This window comes from Sturnus vulgaris, chromosome 5 (assembly GCF_052056855.1).
Source record: "Sturnus vulgaris isolate bStuVul1 chromosome 5, bStuVul1.hap1, whole genome shotgun sequence".
Lineage (NCBI taxonomy): Eukaryota > Metazoa > Chordata > Aves > Passeriformes > Sturnidae > Sturnus > Sturnus vulgaris.
The window spans coordinates 13,393,457-13,415,655 of NC_142247.1; the positions used below are offsets into that span (position 1 = coordinate 13,393,457).

General features: G+C 43.9%; 1 protein-coding gene across 1 annotated transcript in view; it reads right to left on the minus strand.

Moving 5' to 3' along the window:
• The window catches only part of ST8SIA1 (ST8 alpha-N-acetyl-neuraminide alpha-2,8-sialyltransferase 1), a 112,355-nt gene extending 92,185 nt beyond the window's left edge, over positions 1–20,170 (minus strand). Inside the window, exon 1 of the mRNA XM_014880251.2 lies at positions 19,868–20,170. Within this exon, the coding sequence (XP_014735737.2) occupies positions 19,868–20,112 (245 nt within the window). The 5' untranslated portion in view covers positions 20,113–20,170. The remainder of the gene's footprint in view (positions 1–19,867) is intronic.
• Between the last annotated feature and the right edge of the window lie 2,029 nt (positions 20,171–22,199).

The window sequence follows — 22,199 nt, forward strand, 5'->3', positions numbered from 1 at the left end:
ATAAAATTGTTTTTTCACCCTTTGTAATGGTATGGTTACCCTACCCTTGCTGCCTTGGCCTTGAACAAACAAACCCTGTTTCAATTCTAGAAGGTAAAATCTGAGCTGTCATTCATCAAAGCACCTCATCCTAATCTCTGACTGATTTTGTTTAATTCTTTTTTTCATATACAAATAATACATTTTTCTTCCAGACATATTCAAAGTGTCAGAGAAAATGGGGGATTTGATTTTGATTGTACATTTAGTCACATTTGGATTGGAGAAATACAGATGAGGCTAAAAATTGCCAGGGACTATCTGGCAACTACCTGTTTTGATTGAACAATGTTTGTGAGCTAGAAGAAGCAAGGATATAAAGCTGAGAGAATTGGGATTTTTCAGCCTGGAGAAGAGAAGCTTTGGGGTGACTTAATTATGGCCTGCTGGTGCCTGAAGAGAGGCAGGAATGATGAAGAGTGACTATTTCCAAGGGCCTGGGCAAGGGGGAATAGCTTCAAACGAACAGGTTAAATTGGATATCAGGAAGAAATTATTCCCTGTCAGGGTGGGGAGATCTTGGCACAGGCTGCTCAGAGAAGCTGTGGTTGCCCCATCCCTGGAAGTGTCCCAGGCCAGGTTGGATGGGGCTCTGAGCAGCCTGAGGTAGTGGAAGGTGTCCCTGCCCATGGCTGGGGAGTAGAATGAGATGATCTTTAAGGTTTTCTCCAACTCAGGCCATTCTGTAACTGAATGAATAAAAGTCTACCGGATCACCTGACAAGCTTTTAGTCTGTCTCTCTTTCCTCTTGCCAATTTTTTTACTTAAATATGGAGCAGCTTTGATCTGAAAAGCTACTGCAACACAGAATTGTTCATTTCCTTTCAGAGAGGCACATTTCTATTCATGCAAACTTGTCTCAAATTCCTATGCTCAAACCCTGCTTGCAAACTTTGAAATACAAATTTTAAAGTATGAATTATAGAGTATGAATTCTAGGACTTGGTCAGATGAAATTTTTCTAAGACTTTCATATCAGATATATAAAAGAGCTGTATTATAAGGAAACCACCACAAACTGTGACTAGCAGTAGCAAAGATATCCAAATTATTCATGCAGTAAAATCTACTGGAATGCAGGATGTCTCTGAGCCATCTGTATTTTCCCAACCACATCCAGGAGAGACAGCAGCAGTGACTTGAAATCCCACCTGGGAACTGCAATGAACAGCTACATTGCCCAGAGAAGTGAGGAACCTGAGCATGAGCTCAAATGATGGTTTCTGGGTGGCAGACAGAAACCTCATACAAATCTGAACTCCAGCCTTTGCTTATGCCACCACCACCATTCCCTAAACACAACTGTGTCAGAGAAGACACAGGGTTCACCTCATCTACAGTATTTGAAATGCAGATTGAGGTCACTCCAAGCCTTCCTCATGGAGACCACACCTTTTAGGCTGGGCTTCATCTCAGACTAAATACCTGTCTCCTCTCTAATGACCAAAAAGGAACATCTGCATTAGATAGCTTTATTCCAGCCCGTGAAGCCTGCTGCTCCAGATCCTAGGAAGTCAATGGAAGCTTCTGCAGCAAAGGTGAGCTGTGACAAAGGGACTGTAGCTCTCCTGCTTGTCTACAGCATTCCCTGGAAGGATCCTGTTTGCCAGCAGCCCCATCTGATGGATTTTCATCTCTGCTCACACATCTCTCACAGTATCAGGAACTGGAACAGCTGTACTGACAGGTGATATTGTCACAGAGAATTCAGAGGCAAAGGGGAGTGGGGCAGGGGAGGAGATTAATTGCCAATTTTTTTTTTAATTTTATGAACCTGGAAGGAGGAGAGCAGTTTTCACAGATATGAGGTGAAAATAACGAAGGGCTGTCTTGCAAAACAGCAGAACCATCAACTGAGACACAAAGTTCCACTACATGAGCTGCTTCTGCAGGAGGGAATAGTTATTCTCACCACTTCCCTCCTACCTTCCAGTGAAATTGCTGCTTGCTTTGTGCCACCACACACAGAGAGAAATATTTGGACTCAACAAGGGCACAGGGTGGCTTTTTCTTTCAGGAGAAGGAGATTTAGTAAAAATTAATTGAGCAGCTCCAACCTTACATTTGAGCTTGCACTATCCTAAGTGTTTATAGGTACCACCTAAGCAGTCAATTATCACACCTCAGTGACTTCTCCACCTGCTTCTTCAACCCAGATAAAGTCCCTGTGAATAATGCTCCTTGCAAAAGTGCCCCTATCCAAAAAGGTCCATAGAATGCTTTTCACTAATTCTATCAATTCACTCATACCCCTTGATAGAAGGCAAACTAGACAGAAAGAAAAAAAAAAAAATCATTAATTACACAGATTTCCTGAAAGCTGAAACAGCAAAAATAAAGAGGAAAGGAATACTATTGCACTTGTCACTCCAAATGGTTTTTGATGCAAAAACTGTAGGTGACCCAGCAGCTGTGGCCTGTATTTTCTTGTCTCTGTCACATGTAAAGTATCACAGGAAAAGGCATGAAAAACAATATATTTTCAAAGGCATATGAAGGTGCACATCTGGATAAAAGTTTTAACCCATCAAAAGTGGATTAATAAATCTGAAGGAATAGACTGAAGGAAGCCCAGATTTGAAGAGAAACTTGCTCCTCTCATTTCTCAGAAACTGCTTCCCACATCTCATAACTATCAATTGTTTAGGAGGTGGAATGGGTTTTGCCTGGTTGGGAACCATCCATCTGATGGCTACCAGCCAGAAGAATGAGTTGATCAGTCAAATAGAAGGCCAAACAAAATAGGAAACCTTGGGCTTGACCTCTCTCTTTTCTCCAGTTTTTCATTAAACTGGTAGGAACTCCCTACCTGTAAACTTCTATTATTCCGTTTGATTCGGATGAAATCTGCCAATGACAGAAATTTCTTAAAGCGAGTGGATTATGATTTGAGATTCCAGTTACATCACATTTCCTACAGACTGAAAAAGGAAAAATAATCCATAAATGCCAAATAAAGCCTTGCTTTAGCTTCCTTGAAATGGACACTGACAAAACAGTGTGCTCTTTGTTGCTTCTGTATACCCAGAATTATACACCAGTTAAGCTGTAATAGTCTAGTTTTGGATGAAAGCCAGGATTTAATGCATCACCAAGCACTGACACTGGACTTCACTTACAACCCTAGCTGCTGCAACCACCACCACCACTTCTGTAAACAGCTGACCATCAGTTGGCCGAGGATCCAGAAATATTTCTGAACTGAGTTCAGTGGTCTTTCTGTGTGCTGACAGATGGCTTCTAATAGATAAACAAGAATGGTAAAATTATCATGGATTAAAACAGAGCCATTTATCTGAAACACACCTTGAACTTGCAATTCCTCTGTTTGCAGGTAAAAGGTTTATTTTTGAAATGTTGCTAATGTGTTCTAAACCTTGCCCAAGTGCTAGGTGCTGTAAAATCAGCTTCACTGATGCAAACACTTTGCTAAAGGCACTAAGTAGATTAAAATAAAGGAAAGACATATCCAAATTGGAACCTCTTTTTATTAGAAATTCTAATTCCTAGTCTTTTTAAGTCTCTTTTGGTGAGGCTACAGAAAAAAGTTAAATGCTAGTCATCTTGCACTCATATTGAACTCCATCATAGTGTAATTGTTTTTTCTCTTTACCAACTTACTGAAATAAGATCTCACCAGCTCTGGGCTGAAATGAGTCTGTTCTTACAGGGAAGATCAGCTGAGATGCTCTCACAAATCACCTTCAGACACCTGTTCCAAGAACAAGAGGCCATATACCCTGTTTGTCTTCACACCTTTCTCTCCTGTAGGCCCAGTGAAACCCAAAAATAAAGTTTATTGATGATCATCAGGGACTCTGTTATGATGAAACAAAAGCAGAAGCAAGTGCTGGATCGCAGAATTCCTTTTTCCTACTCTCCTACTTCCATTCCCAGTGGCTGAGTGATAGCTGTGGGTTGATTTGAGATGGTCGAAGGTCCATTTTGCCGGAGCAAAATAACTCAAAATTTTTTTTTTTTTGTCTTTCTGAACATATATCAGTAAAAAACACTGCTAGCACTACATTAGAAAGGACAAAATGCTGATGCAGAAGTAATCTTTTGCCATTTGATCTCAACAATGCTGCCAGCTTACTAACAACTCTGTAAAATGTCTCTTGTGATTACTTAAAGCATTCTCAAACCTCCTCTCTAATGCTCACTACGGCAAAGAAACCTCAGGAGTCTCTAACAGGAGGTGGGGAACAGCCCAGGAGATATTTTCTGAATTTCCTCCCACATAATCTCATTTCTGAGTCACTCCACTCCTTCACTGGCAACCTAGCCCGAGCCAAGGCTCTCTGGACAGGGTCACAGCACCAATCCACTGCTCACCACAAACATCCACTGGGATTTCAGGGTGTACAAAACACTGGGAATTCCCTGGGTCAGACTTAAGCAGTGCGGATCTAAGCACTCCTTGTTTCATCTAAACATGTAATCTGCATTTCTATTAATTAACAGCTGCTTCCAAAGGACATGCAGAGGCTCATCATCTGAGCTATTCCAGATCCTAGAAAGAGCTGGCAGAATTTTCCCCAACCCACAAGAAAGAATTATCCAGTGTAATCAAGGAATATAAACCTGGCTTTCACATAGTGCTGAAAACAGAGTTTCCTAAACTCACTTCCAAAGATTCCAGAAGTTCACAGGCACCACTACATCTTATCACAGCTCTTATCAGAGTCATTATAGACTATATAGCCCCAACGGCTCCAGTCATCAAGATCATCACATATTTACAACTTTCAACCCATTGCACCCTGTTTTGCCGCTATCATTTAGGAAATTATATTTGGCAGCACTCACTACAAACGGAGTTTCACAACACACCACAATGTTTAGTGGTTCTGGGGTGGGGAAGTTTCCGGCACAGAAGAAGAAGCAAAAGTAGAAAACAGAGAGCTGGCAGTGAAAAAGAAGTGAGCACAAGACAGGAAGCATGTTTGAGTCTATCCTAATCTGAGCAGTTTGCTGTGCTATGCTCTATGCTGCTGGGAATAAATCAGGAATGCACAAACTCTGTTAACCCAGAGCAATCAAACAGCTTCCTAGGGGATAAACATGATTTATGTACTAAGCTCTTATAGGCCTGAAGTTCTGGCAGAAAATGTAATTTATCCAACTTCTCCCTCTGCCCAATCTGGTGGCCCTTAACAAGATAACACTCCATGTGAGATTAGAATTCCTAAAAGCCTGTCAAACACAAACCACGGAGATTACTACATGCTATGAGTCCTACCCATCTTGCCAAGATGTTTTCTTTTCCACCCACCCCTCCTGCCTCTGCCATCTGTCAGACCTGCCCCCAGCTATACAACCACATCTCCCCTGCACAGCCATGAGTTGGTGGGTCTGGGAAACCCTGGGCTTCCAAGAGCTGCAGAACAGCTACAGGAAATGTTCCTGGCAGCAACCAAGTCTGGAGTTTTACTTCCCCCTCCTCTTTCTGACTGAGTTTCCCATCCTTTATAGACTTTTATTCTGAGAAAACCCAGTTACAAAATCCATTAGAGTAAAGGTAGTAAACAGGAGACTTGTTGCTGTTTTGGGAGCTGCCTAGCATACTACAACAAAGCAAAACATGCCACCTTGAAACCCTGCAAGAGTTATATATACTGCAACACTATGAAATTCTAAATAAAAGCCAAGCCTGAAGAGTTTGACATATACAGCTACACATATCACAGGAAACTATTTTGGGTTGAAGTACTGTCGAATTTCTAAATTTAATTAGCTGCCATGCTCCAGTTTTCACAGACTACCCATAATCCAAAGAAATCTAAATATTAAAAATACTTGAGCTGGGTTCTGAAAAGATCTGAGGGAGGAATTTATAAACCAGTTCTTTCAAACAAGACAAGACATAAAACTCACAGACATGCAGTCTCTCAGGCTCATGTATCCAACCTGAGTTTACTTTTACCCAGGAATCCACATGCTCAATTCCCAAAGAATGAGGCATAATGCTGGGAACAGAAACCTCCTTTAAAAGAGTCAAGGAAATCCCTGGATCACAAACTCTGGGTCCATTAGGAAACTTGTATCTATCTCCCTGACATCCATAGGAAGGGCAATACAGAGTGATGCAAGCAACCTGGGAGATTTCTGGACTGAGTCAGGGATAATTTTTGGTACAGATATTGATGGGTTACAGCTTACAGCTGGATCTTCTATTCACTAACAAGAAAGCCCTGACTGGGGATATATAATCAATAAAACCACTGGCCCATGAAACAATGCATTCAGGACCCTAAGGGGAGTGAGGAAGGAAGGTGGCAGATTCTCTAATTTATTGATTGATCCTGAGCTCCTCAGTCTGGCCTGGAAGTAGCTCATAGTCCTTTGGGAACACTGTGGAAACCACGTGTTGCAAACAAGAATCCTGCAGTCCCTGGCCCCAAGCACCCAGGACATTGTCTCTTTCTGACCCCTTTGTCCCCAGCTTCTTGGGGCAGCACTGCACTTACTCCACAAAGACCTGACTGAATCTGTGGTCTTCCTTCCTGCTGCTGAGTAAAAATAACAAAAACGTGCCCTATCAGGAAAATAAATGTCAGTGTCTTGACCTGCATGAGAAGACTCCCACGCTCATACCTACAGGATGTGTACTACACAAAAGTTAACCCAACATACTTTTTTCTTTGACAGAGCATCAGTTCCCAGGCCTGATACAGCTGATTTGAGAGCATCCATCAACTGGGTAGTCCAACTGCCACCTTTTTAGGTCTCAAATTCATCTTGAAAATTCACCTTGCAGCTCAAGAATGCATGACAAGTTACAGAGTTACTGAATCATGGCCAGTTGGTCTATGCTACTCATTTTAAGAAACTTAAGCAGTGAATTATTTAGAAAAAAAAGAGGATCAGTTCAGAAGCAACAACTCAACAATTTTAGAGAGCAATAGTTCAGTTTCCACAATAATTAAATTGTTTACTACAGAGTTGAAGACGAGCTATTTAGTTTTCAACAGCATGGTGGCATTTTGTTTTCTAGTACAGTGTCACAATCTAAAAATCAACCAGATAAAAAAGCAAATTAGTACAAAAAGGGTGTATGAGTCAGAGAGAAAATACATTTTTTTAATTGATTAAGCAGCAGTCTAAGAATAAGACAAATATATTTAAGAACTAACCATTCCAAGAACATCTGCACTTCCTTAATTAAGCATAATGATGGTTAAGATGGAATTGATTGTTTATGTAAGCACTATGAACATGAAAGGTTGTTCTAAGTAACAACAGTAATTTGAAATGAGGTATTAAACTAAGTTAGTGAAGGCTCAATGAAGTCTCAAAATGCTAAGAACCTGAGACATTGACTTATTTGGGAGATCATACTACTGCTACATTTATTGCATGACTTTCTCTGCAGCATTTGGTGCCAGGCCTTGGCAGAAATAGGAAACGAAACTAATAGGACCTGATGCAGTAATTAGTCCTGCTAAAGACTTTTATGCACTGCAATAAAAGTCCATTATAATTTGATTAATGGTGCATACCTGTCACAAATCTCCTGCAGATCCCCACAGGATTCCTACAGCCATTGGGAAGTAGGCATATTTGGGGCAGAAGCTACATGATGGAAATGCTGCAGAAGAGAGAGAAAGACAACATCCAGGACCCAGAATTTCACTGCTTTGCACCCTCCTCCCGCACAGAAAGATCACTCTGGAGAAGATGCTGGCATTTGACACCCAGAAGTGTAGAAGTTCCACGTCTGCCCCCACAAATCCCTCACCTTCCCAGAGCTGCTCCAAAGCTTGGAACCAGAACTGACCAAGTGCATGTGGAGTTTTGAAGTAGCTGAATATCCCCAAAACAGTGAAGCTTGTAGTTCTTTCTAAATACACATTATGTATGCATCTATTTAATGCCAACAATGTGTATGATTCTACTAAACATAAAGTGAGAAGTCATCTCATCAGAAATGCTATGGAAGGCATCTAGACAGAACAAAGCATGCCTTTGTTTTAAAGTCTCACCCCAAAACCATAATAACCAAGCCCAGTTTGAGATATGAGAAGTCAAAGAATTGCCTGCTGTAATTCATGTCCCCTCAAGCCTGAGCTGCTGGGGCCCCCAAGGGCAATCTAACCCTCAGCAAAGTTCACTAGATGTCAAGCTTGTGGACTGTCTAGTTGGCAAAATGCAACCAGAAAATGAAAAAAAATAGAGCAGCAAATGTTGTTTTCCTGCCTTTTTTGCTAACCATATGGACATTTTCCCTACCACAGCTCTTAAGTAGGACAGGTACCAGAGATAGCTGCAGTGAGTGGGCTGTACTCCACATATTTCATCACTCCACTTCCAAATCTCACCACTTAAACAGTCATCTCTAGAGCAAAATGATTCTCCTATCTTGTGGCATGAAAATGCCCTTTCCTATTATGGTTTCATAGTCTCTCTTATACCTCTTGCCATTGAAACTGGAAACTCAATTTACTCAAGTGATCTGCTTCCATCTGATACTTGAGCTTCTTCACTGAAATTATAATTTACCTCACACTGATTTAATTAATTGTTACTTCCTTGGGTTATCTTGCTTAACCAACTGAGCAGCCCTTAAACTGTCCACTTCACTGAATGTTTTACCCTTAATTGATTGCTTTTCTGATTTAGCCACATACTTGTTCTCAAATTTCCTAACTGTGGTCTTTCTCTGCTATTCTGCTTCACATATATGTTTCTTTATTTTATTCTCTGCTTTTTATGTTTCTTCTTCTTCAATACCCCTGCTGTAATAAACTCCTTGTCTCTATTGTGTTAAGCCCTGGCAATCTTCCACCTCCCTCCCAACCTCCCAAAGCTTTTCCATCTCACCACCTTCCCTCCTGCTCTCCAAGGGCATTTTCTTTCCCTCTGGAGCACTCCATTCTGCAATCCTTTCCTTTCAGCCAACAAGAGGGTTCTGATGCTTTTCCCAAGAGATTTCCAACTCAGCTTTTATGTAAGAATATGAATATATGAAAGAAGGCACCCTGCTCCAGGACAAGACCAAGTGCTGGCAGAGCTGTGCCCCCAGCCCTGCCCAAGCTGGACACTGCTGCCTCTCCCTCCACAGTCGTGTCACCAGGGACGAAAGAAGTTGAGGGATCTGGGACACAACCAGAGCCTAATTTGCACCACTATTTATAGAACATATTACTCTGAAGAGGGAAGAGTTGCTGGTGACAGCTGAGGTAGTTCTGGAAATGATCCAAAGCATTAAGGCAATCCTTTTCCAAAACGCCAGGGCACAAGTTACTCTGGAGCTGGCATGCCTGTGATGTCACCTGTAAATTCCCAAGGGACAGCAGGCACAGCCACAGGCAGGGAGGGAAGCGAGGGCAGGACTAGAGAAAGGAGGGAAGAAATCCCAAGGGTGCCTCCCCACTCCTCTTTTCAGAGGGCGTGTATCAGCTTGCTCAGGGAAAGCAGAAGCCCAGAGGGCCCAGAGTGCTTTTCACTGTGAATTAACTTGCTGAAGGTTTATGGTCTTTTACAGTATCAACATTTAAAAGCAGCTGCTAAAAAGAGCAAGCAAAAATCCTAAACATCCTTCAAGAAATTTATCCAAGATATCTACTCAGTATGAGGATAAAAGTAAAAATTCACTAAATAAATAATTTGGCCTACTTAGTCCTGCAACGAGGCATCTTAAGACGGGAATATTGCCTGAAAGTTGGTTAAAAATACTTTTAAAATCACGTTTATGTGCTCAATCACTCGTCCAGTGTGTTCTAGGAGATCTTCCTCTGCAATATATTCAACCAATTCACTTTAGACCCAAAAAGGTGATGATGAAATGACAATGCCTGGTTATTTCTTCCTTAAACTTGTTTAATCTGTTCTTAGCAGTTATCCAGGTTTTTGAGAAATACCTGTACACTGGCAGCAATTCATGGGTGAAAATAGCTTATTTCTCAGGACTTTGGGATCTCTTTTTAATTTCTCTAAGGCAAAACAAGTTATTGATCTTAAATGGAAAGGAGTAAGAGTCTCACCAGACAGACTGCAGAGCCACATGAGACACCACGTGAAACCAAACGATTACTCTAAAAGTTCTTTGGGAAAGAACTGATTAAACTCCAAAGTGCTGAGCAAGCCCATACTCATCCAGGTTGACCTCTGATTTCAAGTGACAGCACACTGCACATGTTCTCCTGGTTATGCCACAGAGAAGAGAGCCCACAGCTCACTGGAGCCCCAGCAGCCCATTTCCCTCCACACCAGCAGAGGGAACATTGCTTTTCTCCATGATGCAGATCTGCTGTTCTGCAGCAGATGAGAAAACAGAACCTGCACTAAATTTGTAAAACCAACTCAACATTTTCCCACAGATTAGGCAGGGGAAAAACAACAAACTCAACCCTCTTAGACTTTCAGTAGCAATGGCCTGTTAGACAAGTGAAGCACAAAACAGTCTGTTCGGTTTTTTTGAATGAGAGAAAGCATCAAAGACCCAAGGCAAAAATAAACATGTTCTCAGATGCTGGACCCATTAGCATTTACTGAACTACACTAAATAAGTGTTTTCCACTTGTTCTGTTGTCTAAACAGATCTATCAAAACACATGATTTCTCTATTGATAGGCTAACTTCTTTGTTGCTGTTACCATTTGTAGATCAAAAAGCTCCAAGAGCACACTGCCATTCCCTTCTGGATACACTTAAAGGCAACTGCTTAAACAGGATAGAAAGAATAAATATCTCATGTGCATTTTTACTGCTTCATCCAGCTGGGCATACATCAACCTGGAGATGTTCAGCATTTGTCCATAAGGCTCAGCAAGTGTGTTTGTGCTAGATGCTTGCTGGCTGCCAAGACAAAGTGTTCAATAATATGACCTATGAAGGAATGCCCGGATTGGTTTTGTTTCTCCTATTCCTTTCACTGTTGCAGTTTCCTTAATTAAAAACTGCATCTAATTATAGGCTGATATGTAATTCTCACTATAACAATCCCTAGCACTTAAAAACTGTGAGTCAGGCCCCCAGAATGATGATTAAGCACAGAAATTAGGCAGCTGAATTACAACAACCCACACTGGATTTTTACTTGCCTTTTGGGGGCCAAGCCACTGCTCACATTTACAAGCTTCCCTGCAGTTATGAGGACTGAAACATTCTGTTTCATTTGTATCCCATGAAAGCAAGACTGTCACAAATTCACTTGATTGCAGGAGCTGGCACAGCTATTACAAGGGTGGGCATCCTCCAAGTCATACTAAGTGCCCCTAGCCTCAAAATATGTAGTTCAGCATCCTTTCCTGCTTTCCTCTGAGAGAGGAGTAAGAATCACCAAGCCAGGTGGAATTTTGCAGGGGGACATTCCCTGGTCTGCTGAGCCTCAGAGTTCCAGAGCCTGAAAACAGGGCTGAAACTGGACTGAAAACTGGACTCCTGGTCTTTGGCAAGAGATGTCCTTCTCATACTCCTAAGTTAAGACCATCACAGTGACAAATTTTAAACTCCTCTCCAAATAACTGAGGAATCGTGGTAGCTTTATAAAATTTCTGAGAACTTACAGGTGAGCTATCTGCTTTACAGACTAGACCGAAGTTTCTTAACCCATTTCTTAACTATATCATAAAAATTACAGAGGTCTAAAAGCACATAAAAATTAAATACAGCATGCATTTATATCAAATTTATTTTTCAAATAAATATTTAAGCAAGCTGTAGGCAGAGTGCTCACTTCATCATTCCCATTCTCATCTGATCCAATAGTATTCCTCTGCTCCTGCCTCACAAATTTTGCATCTCCTTTCTATCCCATGTTACAGCCAAACCCTACATGAATTTATTCTCATGTTTTCTACATTGCCATTAAGTACTAAACGGCACAACACAGGAGACTGCAAAGGGTCTGAACCTCACTCAGACAAATAAGAATGCAATGTTGCCTGAGTGGATGGCAGTAAATCATCCACAATGAACAAGGATAATCTAAAGACTACATTCCATTTAGGAATGTCTGCTGCAGCACTCGTTACTGTTGTCTAGTGACAGAACTCACAAATGAAGCAGAAGGAGAGAATCTGAATTTCACCAGTAGCTGACAATTCATTCTTTATACTCTAAGTAACTGTGAGTTACTACCCAGGAACAGGGATTCATATCCCTAATGAATGCTACATATGGAATAAAGAGTTCTTCTATTCTGTTTGAAATAGATAAATGCTTCAATGGAAGTCACAGAAAGAAGAAAACGACTAAAACAAATGCACTGCACACTTCACAAGGAGTAAGCTGGTACCCCAGGTTCTAGCAGCAGGAAGAGCCAGTACCCAGCAAACCTTCAGCACAAGTATTGGATCACTCCTCCAGGGAACATTCCCACAGCCTGTCACTGGCCCAGGTATTCCTTCACATTAAAAACTGCACTAACAGATGGAAAGCCCAGCCCATTAATCAATATTCCTAATCTGCATAGCCAGGATCTCACTACACACATTCTTGAAAGGAAAATCCCTCGGAGCCCCGAATGTCTCTCTGCAAGCTTATGGCACTGCAAAAATAATAATTTCTGGACAGTGGTAATTATTCACAGAATTCCCAACCAACACCAGTGGTGACCTAGACCTGAAGTTCAGTTACATGAGATAACCATGTCATGTACATAGTTTCCATAATTCCCTTTATAACTCTGCTTCCTTTGCTGTGTATTGAAGTACATGGGGAACCAAAATCTGGTGTCCCCTGGCTGTTAAAAGCAGGAGGACTGAAGCCCAGGTGAGCAACCTCATAGTGTTCATCCCATTTGCCATCAGGCCTAAACCTTACTGACTCACAGAGAAAGGTAGGCATCAATCAGAGAGCTTTGGGTTCACCATCAGCTTCTCACTGCACATTTCCAGCTTTTTGGACTGGTTTCCTCAACTCTTCTGGCATTTCTGAGTACCACCTACAGCACCAGGTCTCTCATCAACCTGCCCTGGAGTACCACCACGCCACAGGACCAACAGCATCAGCAGAACAAGGGAACCTCCAAACACTGAGGCAGATGAAATAGAATCCCAGAACTGACATTTGGCCAAGATGGACCACATAGGAAAATATGAAAATCGTTTCACTGGGGAAAAAATATGTTTTGTTTGTTTGTCTTCCATCTCTGACAGGAAATACAAAGCTGTTATTTCTCTATTACAGCAACGGCCAGTCCTGGCATTCCAGTAATATGCAGAGCAAGTTTTTCCCACAAGAAATCGAGGAAAATAGCTCATGATCTGTTTTCCCAGCACCCCTCAAAATATAGGATAGCTCTACAGCAACTTTTAAATTAAAGCTGGTGGTGCTTCCTCAGAGCAGAAGCAACCTGGTAAGTAGAGCCTTTATCTTGCTAATACGTGAAGGCAAAGTCTGCAATTTACCTGGAAAGCCTGATAGCCAACAACTGGAACATCAAGGATGCAAAACAACAGATGCCCTGATCATCAGCGGGAGTTGCAAGACTCTGGAGAAGGGTCTTGTTAGTTCAGATGGGGAAGGAGATAAAGGAGTAAATAATTTCACACAAGTTCTTTCTATCACTGCTGTGAATGTTAATTGGATAATTATAAAAGGAGCCACTCCTATAGTCTGGGGCTCCCCTTAAAGCTGAGGAGGTCCTCAAGCAGCTTAAGATGGGAATAGGCTGAAGAAGAGGTGGAGGGGGGAAAAGAAGGAAGAAATATAAACACAATGGTTGTTCAGGAAATGTTCAGTATGCTCACAGCAATCATGAAAGACATAAATCCTGGCAGCTTTAAAAGCCTCACTGTAGCCACATCTCCATTTGAAAAGAGCATCTCTAAACCAAGAAATTAAGGAGGGCATTTTCCAACAAATGGAACAGAAATCAAAATAGAAGTCTGTTGATTTAGTGCAGTAACAACAAAACCCCCACACCATTCTGCTAGCCATAAAATATTTTATAATAATCTAATTTCGCAACCTTCACCTTTTTCCTAAATGGAGCAGTGGGAAAGTGACCTCCAGAATCCCGGTGAAAGCCAGGATTTAATTCTCCACAATATAATTCACCTTGTTAAAAATTTCAAATACTACTAAGGTCAAGACAACAGACACAGCTTCTTCATGAAGCTCAGAGCTTCTGTAGCAAATACTTTACAGAAAAAAATGCTTTGCCAGGGTCCAGGAACTTATCAGTGCCTTGTCCCACCCCATCTGCTGTTTATCTAATCAGGTTAAATTCCAAGACCTGGGAGAAGAATCTCTGATCTTCTATATGTAAAAATTGTGACGTGACAAAACCTGAATCTACACTGAGGTTTACAAACACTGCTTAGCTTGGATTAATGTGCTTCAGTCTGAATTTAACTGTATGCAGCTACATTAAAATGATTTAGCATTAGGAGCAATTTCCTTGCATTTTGAGAACGCCATGCAGCATACAGAAAAAGATTAATGTATATCCAGGGATTTAAAATTTAAGGTTTTTTTGGTACTCAGAAAACTGGAATAACAAAAGACTATAGTCCAAACAACTTCCTCATTTCAATGAGGTTCATCCACACTGGGGAAAGACAAATTCTAAAGGGTGAAAGACAATTCATTTTCCATGCATTTAGCTACTAGGAAGTAGCCTCAAAAATAGGAATTTTCATGTATGTCATTGAACATACGTCAAATGGGAACAACACTCCTGGCTGCTCTGAAGATGAAAATTACAACTAAAGGAATAAATCACTCATTGCTGCATTGTATGGATGATTCAGTGCCCATTCCATCCACTATACAGCAAAGAAACGGAAAACATAAATGGGAAAAGACATACATCCAACAGTGTCTGGGTATGTACATAATAGACTTTCAGGGCCCCAGCTGGGTAACCTAAATTCCAACAAACCTCTGTTCCTCCTGCTCCCCAGTGCCTCTGGCTGTGGGCCTTTGGCTGCTTCCAGCTAACAGGAAAAGAATCCCAGGGACCTGGCTACATCCTCCCATATACACTGGGGTTTTTACAGGTCCAAAGGAAAGCAGCAATCCAACACTTTGCAAGATACAGGGATCTCGACAGCCTGTTTCATTAGGATTACAAATCAAAGCCTGTAAGAAAATGCTACTTAGGGTCAAGGAAGGAAGAGAGCTGCAGCTGGAACTCAGGAATTTAAATCAATTCCTATCTTGCCAGTACAGTTCTCATCTGCAAAGACACTGTGAGCTAACTCGGGTAACTATTTCTCTTTGTTTTCATGTCATTCAGGTATCCACCTTGAAGATATGGAATCAAGCCTCTCTACAGCTTGCTTTCTTCATCACAGCCTCCAAATAATGACATGCAATAATAACCTTCCTCTCACCTTTAACCTGCTTTTCAAAATTGTACCTCTTCACCAAAATTTCTCATCTCAGCTGGAAACCACAAATTACCAATACTCCATTTATCACCAGTGAAGCAAATACCACAGCAACAACAACAAAATCGAGTAAAATGTAGATGAAAACACAGCCAGGCATTAGCAACACCTACTCAGGACAGAAAAATGAACTGGATTTGGCTCAACATGTGGGCATATCCATCAGTTTCAGGGCAGGGCTTCTCAAGCCATAGAGGCAGAACTAACCTAATCCAGCATCTCCCAGGTCTGCTCCTAACTCGGTCCTTCATATGCATCTAGTGAAAGCAGGAATAGTTCTGTATCTGATGAAGCTGTTTAAGAAGGGCCAAACTCTTATATAAAGTCAACCTGAGCAATGCAAAATTTAATCTCAGATTTGCCTTGAAATAGCCCAATGAAGATCCCGGATTACTCATGCAAATTACTCATGTAATTTGCAGTGCTGACATAAAAAGAGAAGGGGGGAGAAAAAGCCATCTGAACAAAGGAAAACCTTGTTGACTCGGCAATCACATCTGTCATACCCAGCTGGAGAAATGACCTGGAATTCTAGGTCTGTGTTAAAGCAATCCAGAATGAATAATGATGTGCACAGGGGGATGCTCCTCATGTGATTGCACTCCAGGTACAGACAGGAACAGCCAGCTGACAAGAGGAAGTTACAGTGGGGAAAGCCCCTCTGGCACACTGGGAACAGAGCAGGACTCTAGCAAGGCACACAAAGCCTACAGTAGGAGAGGCTCCACAGTCTATTCACATTTACACTGCAAATACCAGAGCCTGGATATTCTGTCCAATTCAGCCACTCACCGTGCTGTGTGATTTCAGGGCAGTACCTTCTCTGCTCTGTCCATGGAAAAGGTGGAAAGCAGTGGAGAAGCCTCCAGCCAAGGTGAGCATGGACAGTTTGGCCATGTCAGAGGGGACATCACTGGAGAGCAGATAAAAGTTGTAGCAGAGGCTCTGAACTGGAGTCAGGTCATGAACAGTGAGTTCACAGGGGACATCTGCCACCCAGAATAATTCCTGGTGACCTTTCAGCATCACACAAAACTGAAGCAACAGAAGCAAGAACACAAGCTAAATCTCAAAGGAAGCCTTTCTGCTGTCTTGCAGGGACTGTCTCATCTCTTCCTGAAGAACCCTTGAGACACTAACCATCATCCAATCTGTTCAGTGGGACTCCTGACAGCCCAAAATCCACTGCCCCCCCCCCACAAGCATATTCACTCCCTAGAGGAGGTCCACTCTCTACAAACAAATGTAAGAAGTGTCATATAAACAGTGCTTGAGATTTGTAATTGTATGGAGCTCGTAAGACAGACAAAAAGATCCAGTTCTGCCTTTAATGAATTGCAGTATTTTAAATAAAACCATCCTAAAGGTATTACCGTATGTAATTTACCTTAGCAAATAACAGACAAGTAAAAACATTTTTGCTTAAATAATCTCAGCAGTGCCAGGCCCTAAAAACACCCCTAAGCAATTTGTAAAAGCATTTAGGGCTCAATATCATTAACCACCTCAGAGGCTGACAAGCCATTATATTGTAGGCATATTAGATACATTAGCTCTTAGAGGCTTTAATGATGGTCTTACGCCTATTTTGACCACTTTGCAGTTCAAAATTGAGCAGTTTTACCATCTGACTGACAGAATATTCAGCATTTGTCAGACAGGAGATACTTTCACAGTATTTAAAGGCATCCATGGCTAATTATACAGGTTTTATATTTGAAAACCGGTTCTGGAAATTCATTCAAACACAAAATCGCCATTGAATCATTCCACAAGAACCAGGCCAGTCTGGGTCCTTGCATAACCGAGGGTTTACAGGGATCAGATCTTTCCATAAGGTTGCTGGCAGTACAGAGGAGAAGGAAGCACCAGTGGAGATTGAAGAGCTACCAGCACTTGGTTTCCAGGGTTCAACCCAAACTACCCCAAAATTACCCAGAAGGTTTTGTTGAACTTAAGTCACTTCGTGAAATTGTCCTTGATCCAGGTACAGAAGGCAAAGGGGGAATAGTCTTTCTGAGGTTTGAAAAGTATGATTTCATCAAATGAATTACCCAGCATCTACCTCAGCAATAGGAGTCCGGTGAGTTTATACAAGGAGAGAGTTCCAAATCTGTCAGGTGTTTGCTCTGTGTACCAAGAACCTGGCTATACAGTACCACAAATGCCACTGTATTACACAAAACAGTACTATGAATATTGGATATGGATTTTTAGCCCAGATTAACTCCAATTTATGCTTCAAACTTAGTAAAAGCAAAATTGTTTGTTAACCAGAAGGTGGCAGGAGGGCTAGGGAGAACGGCAATTAACATTGTTCTTAAATAATATTTTATTAAAAATACATTAAAACACATTTAATATTAGACTATTATGGAAAACCATATTACTTGAAAGTTCACATGCAGGTTTTCTGTGAAGCTCTGTCCCTCCTTTCCCATTCAAACAGAGACTGACATTCTCTGGAATTTTCCAGCAGAAAGTTAATTTTGGAGTTTTTACAGCTGCCTTGCTTAGGGACAGCAGGACCAGAGCAAAGAGTTTCTGTTAACCTGAAATATACAGCAGCTTGCCTGACATGGGCTTCAACTTCAAAATCTTCTGTCATGAAGAAAAGCAAATTTAAGCAGCAAAAATAGAGTTCTACTTCACAACTGTTGGAATAATACAGTTTACTGTACTCACTACATACCTCCAGCATACAACTTCTCAGAAAAACTACTTCTAAAGCAGATTGATATAAAGGTCATTGTATTTAGTGCTTCACCAACTCATCAAGAGACTCAGACAAGAAACAACAGCTCCTTTTATTGCATGAGACTCTCTTCAATAGCATCTCTGGGATAACCACTATGCTTGCAGTAGAAAAACATATGGACAAGTGGAATAGCTGATAAGCCACACAGAGTTTTTGTTACTAAACCACGTGGCAGAAATGCTCTAAAACTATTTTATAAACTGAAATTGCAGCAGCACTACCAATCTTGAAACAACATTTGGTTTACTAACATGACAACTAAGAGATCAAACTCATTCCCACATAAACTATGGGGTAATTTTTCAAAAAACCTGGATTCATCTACGCCCAAAAATGGGGGTCTTTGGTGCACAGAATCTAGATTAATGAATATTCAAGAAGATCAATATAGCTTCTACTGTTAGTTAAGTGCTTTAGGAGAGGGATCCTGCATCTGTACCTTATTGCTAGCTCGATATTAAGGGGAGGACTTCTTCCAGGCCTGCCTAATGAGATAGTATTAACACATACCTGCTTATCACCTATCATCGCTCAGATTTCCTGCAGGACTTGGGGGTAACAACAAATGTGCCTTTCAAAAACTGTAAAGTTTGTTATCCCAGCAGACAAGATATTAAGCAACCACATCAGCTCCAGTTCATGACAAAGGTGAATAGATTCAGAAAATACTATAGAACTTAAAATAAAACTGTATGTCACTTAAAAACAAACAAAAATATTTTCAAAAGGGAAAATAAGTCCCTTGAATTTTGGATCTGATTCATTTTACTAAAGAGGATTTTTCTGGAGGGAATTTGATTACTGCTCACTCTGATCTTTAATTTGCTACTTGGAGGACAGGAAAAAAAAAAACAACAGCTTCCCTCCAGGAAAGGGAGGGAAATCTGTCTGTCTTCCAATTGCTTGTATTTTACCCAAACATGCGAGAAATTTTTGAGGGGATGCAAATCTCCACTGCACACGCTTTTAAAGCGGAGCGATTCAAAAAAGCCTCCCCACCGCAGGGATCCGCTCGGTTTTCCATCGCTCTCAGATGTGGTAGCTTGGTTGCAACATTCGTCCTCTCCTGTGCAGCTGGGCAAGGTGAAATGGGCCCCAAGGATTATCGCCATTTCCCAGCCACGTCAAAAGCAAAGAAGAGAGAAAAGATTCCTTTTCACGTGGCTTCTATAATAAACCACGTAGAGCCAAGGAGCAGCGCGGAGCTTCCCCAGCGCTGCTCAGAGCGGGCACGCTGACACGAATGCACATCCACGCAAACCTTGCCTGGCGCATCCCGGGGAGCTCCACAAGCTGGGTTTTCTGTTTGGCAGCAAGCTGGCAGTCCCCAGCTCCGAGGGAAGCCGGGCTGGCAGCCCTGGGCTTTGTTAGCAGCCACAGGGGCTGCCAGTGCCACTGATACCGGGGAAGCAAGGAGCATCCCATTGTGCAGGCAGCCTCCGCAGCCCCCGGGAACCTCATCCCCCTTGCGAAGGTATCCCTGCGAGAATAAGCCTCCATCCCCCGCGCCAAGCCCCTTCTCCTCCCCGCAGCCAACGGAGCCACCCCAAAAAAGTTTTGCTGGGCAGAAAGGGCCCTGCCTGCCTGCCGCCCGCTGTGACAAAACAAAGGCTCGGGGAAGAAAGAATAAAGTTTGGGGTTCGGCGGGGTAGGGAGGGCGGGCTCTGGGCCGCGGATTCGCGCTGCTCCCCGTCCCCGCTGCCCTTGGGCCGCGCACGGCGGTACCTGAACAGGGCGACCGCAGTCTGGTTCCTCCTCCACGCCTTGCCCTGCTGCAGCAGCACGCCCTGCACGATTTCCTTCTCGTCGGGCAGCCGGTACACGGGGAACACGTAGAGCCAGCAGAGCACGAAGACGCCCAGGGCGCTGGCGCCCACGGGCAGGCGGGTACGCGGCCACTTCCACACCAGCCCCGCCATCCTCCTCCTGCTCCCGCAGCGCCACCGCGGCACCGGGCCGCGCTCCGACATCAGGCCCGCGCCATGCGGCTCGGCTCGGCTCGGCTCAGCTCAGCCCAGCCCCGCCGCCGCCATCGCCGCCGGGGGGAGCGGGGCTGCTGCTGCCGCTGCGCCGCGGCTCGCTCCTCTCTCGGCGCCGGCTACCGCCCTTCCTCACAGTCATTTGGTCCCTCGCCTTCCCCGCCAGATGATGCTCCGCCGCTCCCCGCCCTCCCTCCGCCTCCTGCCGAGCCCCTCGCTCGCAGCCTCGCTGAAGACCGGCCCGCTAAATTTCCACCCCGCCCCTGCCGCGAGGTGCTCCGGCCTCGCCGCCCGGCCCGCAGCCGCCGGGGGAGGGAGAGAGCGGGAACTCCGCCGCTGCGGGGACCCGGCTGCTGCGGGGACCCGGCTGCTGCGGGGACCCGGCTGCTGCGGAGCCGGGCTCCGCTCCGGCGCCACGCCCGCTCCCGCCTCACCGCGGGCACCGAGCGGAGCGCAGCGCAGCGAGGGAGAGGGAGGGAGGGAGGTCCCGCTCCGGATGTCGCCGCCGGCACCCACCGACCCACCCTCCCTCTCTTTCTCCTTCCCTCCCGGCGCCTGGCTCTCTTCCCCGGCAGAGGCCGCACCAGTCTCCAACGCGCCCTGGCGGGCACCGACCCCTGCCCGACGGTGTCGGCGGTGCCGAGCCGCTCGCGCCGTCTTCCCTCCCCGCGGGCCGCCCCGAACGCTCCGGATCTGCCCCGGGCTCAAGCCAAGAGCTCCGGAGCCGGGATCACCCGCCCGCCCAGTCAAAGTGTATCCCGCACAAAGTACATCTTACAAAAAGTACGCAGAAAAATCTGTGCGTGAAGATATTTTTGGGAGAATGTAGCAAACCGGGGGCACGGCAAACCCAAAAGCAGAGCTTGCCCCTGCCAGCAGAGCCGATTCCAAAGCAGCAGCTCTTACAAGAAGCGGATGGGGGCACTTGTTCTCTTCAGTGTGGAGGAGATGGAGGGGACACCTCGCAGCTCTTCTGCAGCTTCCTTGTGAAGGGAAGCAGAGGGGAAAACACTGATCTCACCTCCGTGATGACCCCTGAAAAAGATCCGAGGGAATGACATGAAGCTGTGTCACGAGAGGCTTGGGTTAGATATTAGGAAAACGTTCTTCACTCAGATGGTGGCGGGCACTGTAATAGGCTCCCCAGGGAAGTGCTTATGGTATCAATCCTGACGACTTTCAAGAAGCATTTGGGCAACACTCTCAGGCACACGATGGATTCTTGGGGTTGTCCTGTGCAGGAGAAGGAATTGGATTTGGATGATCATTTGGGGTTTCTTCCAGTTCAGGATATTCTATGATTTTTCTGTGCCCAGTAGCGTGGTTGGGTCTTTGAAGAGAACACAGTGAGGGTTATACCCCCGGCTGGAGTGCGGGTGGTTGATGCGTGTTCCAGCCCTCGGGGGTTGTTGCAGTGCTCAGGGTGAGGGAGAGTTGGTAGAGAAGCCACCCACAAATCAAGGAGCAGCAGCATGAACCTTGCATACCTATGGCAGTGCCCAGCTCAGGCTTCCCACTGGGAATTCATCTGTGTGCCAGGATGAGGGTGCCACATGCACAGCCCTCAGCCCTCCTAACTCATCAGTGTCATCATTTCATGCCGACACAGTGACTCCAGCAGTAGAAAGCACCTCTCTGTGATAATCAGGGAGGCTGAAACACGGGACACACGTTCAACTCCTCTCAGTGTCTCAGTGGCAGATCCTAGTTTCAGAGCCCAGTCCTTCCTAGTCCCTGGCAGACTCAGCCAGGCTAGTACCATCCATTTGTGTTCACCACCTCCAGACACACCTTTCAGACCCACCGAGAAACACTGCAGACTACCACATAACCTTACAAAGTGTTTTGTATGAGTTAGTAGCCAGCTGCTTTCCAGACTTTCAGCATCTGGCTATCTTGGAGCAAGTTTCAGGGTTTAGTAGTAATTAAGGGTATTAAGGGGTAATTGGGTAAAGGAAGGATATCTAAGAGAAAGTTTGATACAGTTACTTTAGTATCTTCTGGCCCTAAGGCAGCAATAAAATAACCATAAATACTATATGGGTGTTTCAACAGTGTTTTCAACTAGAGATGCAAAC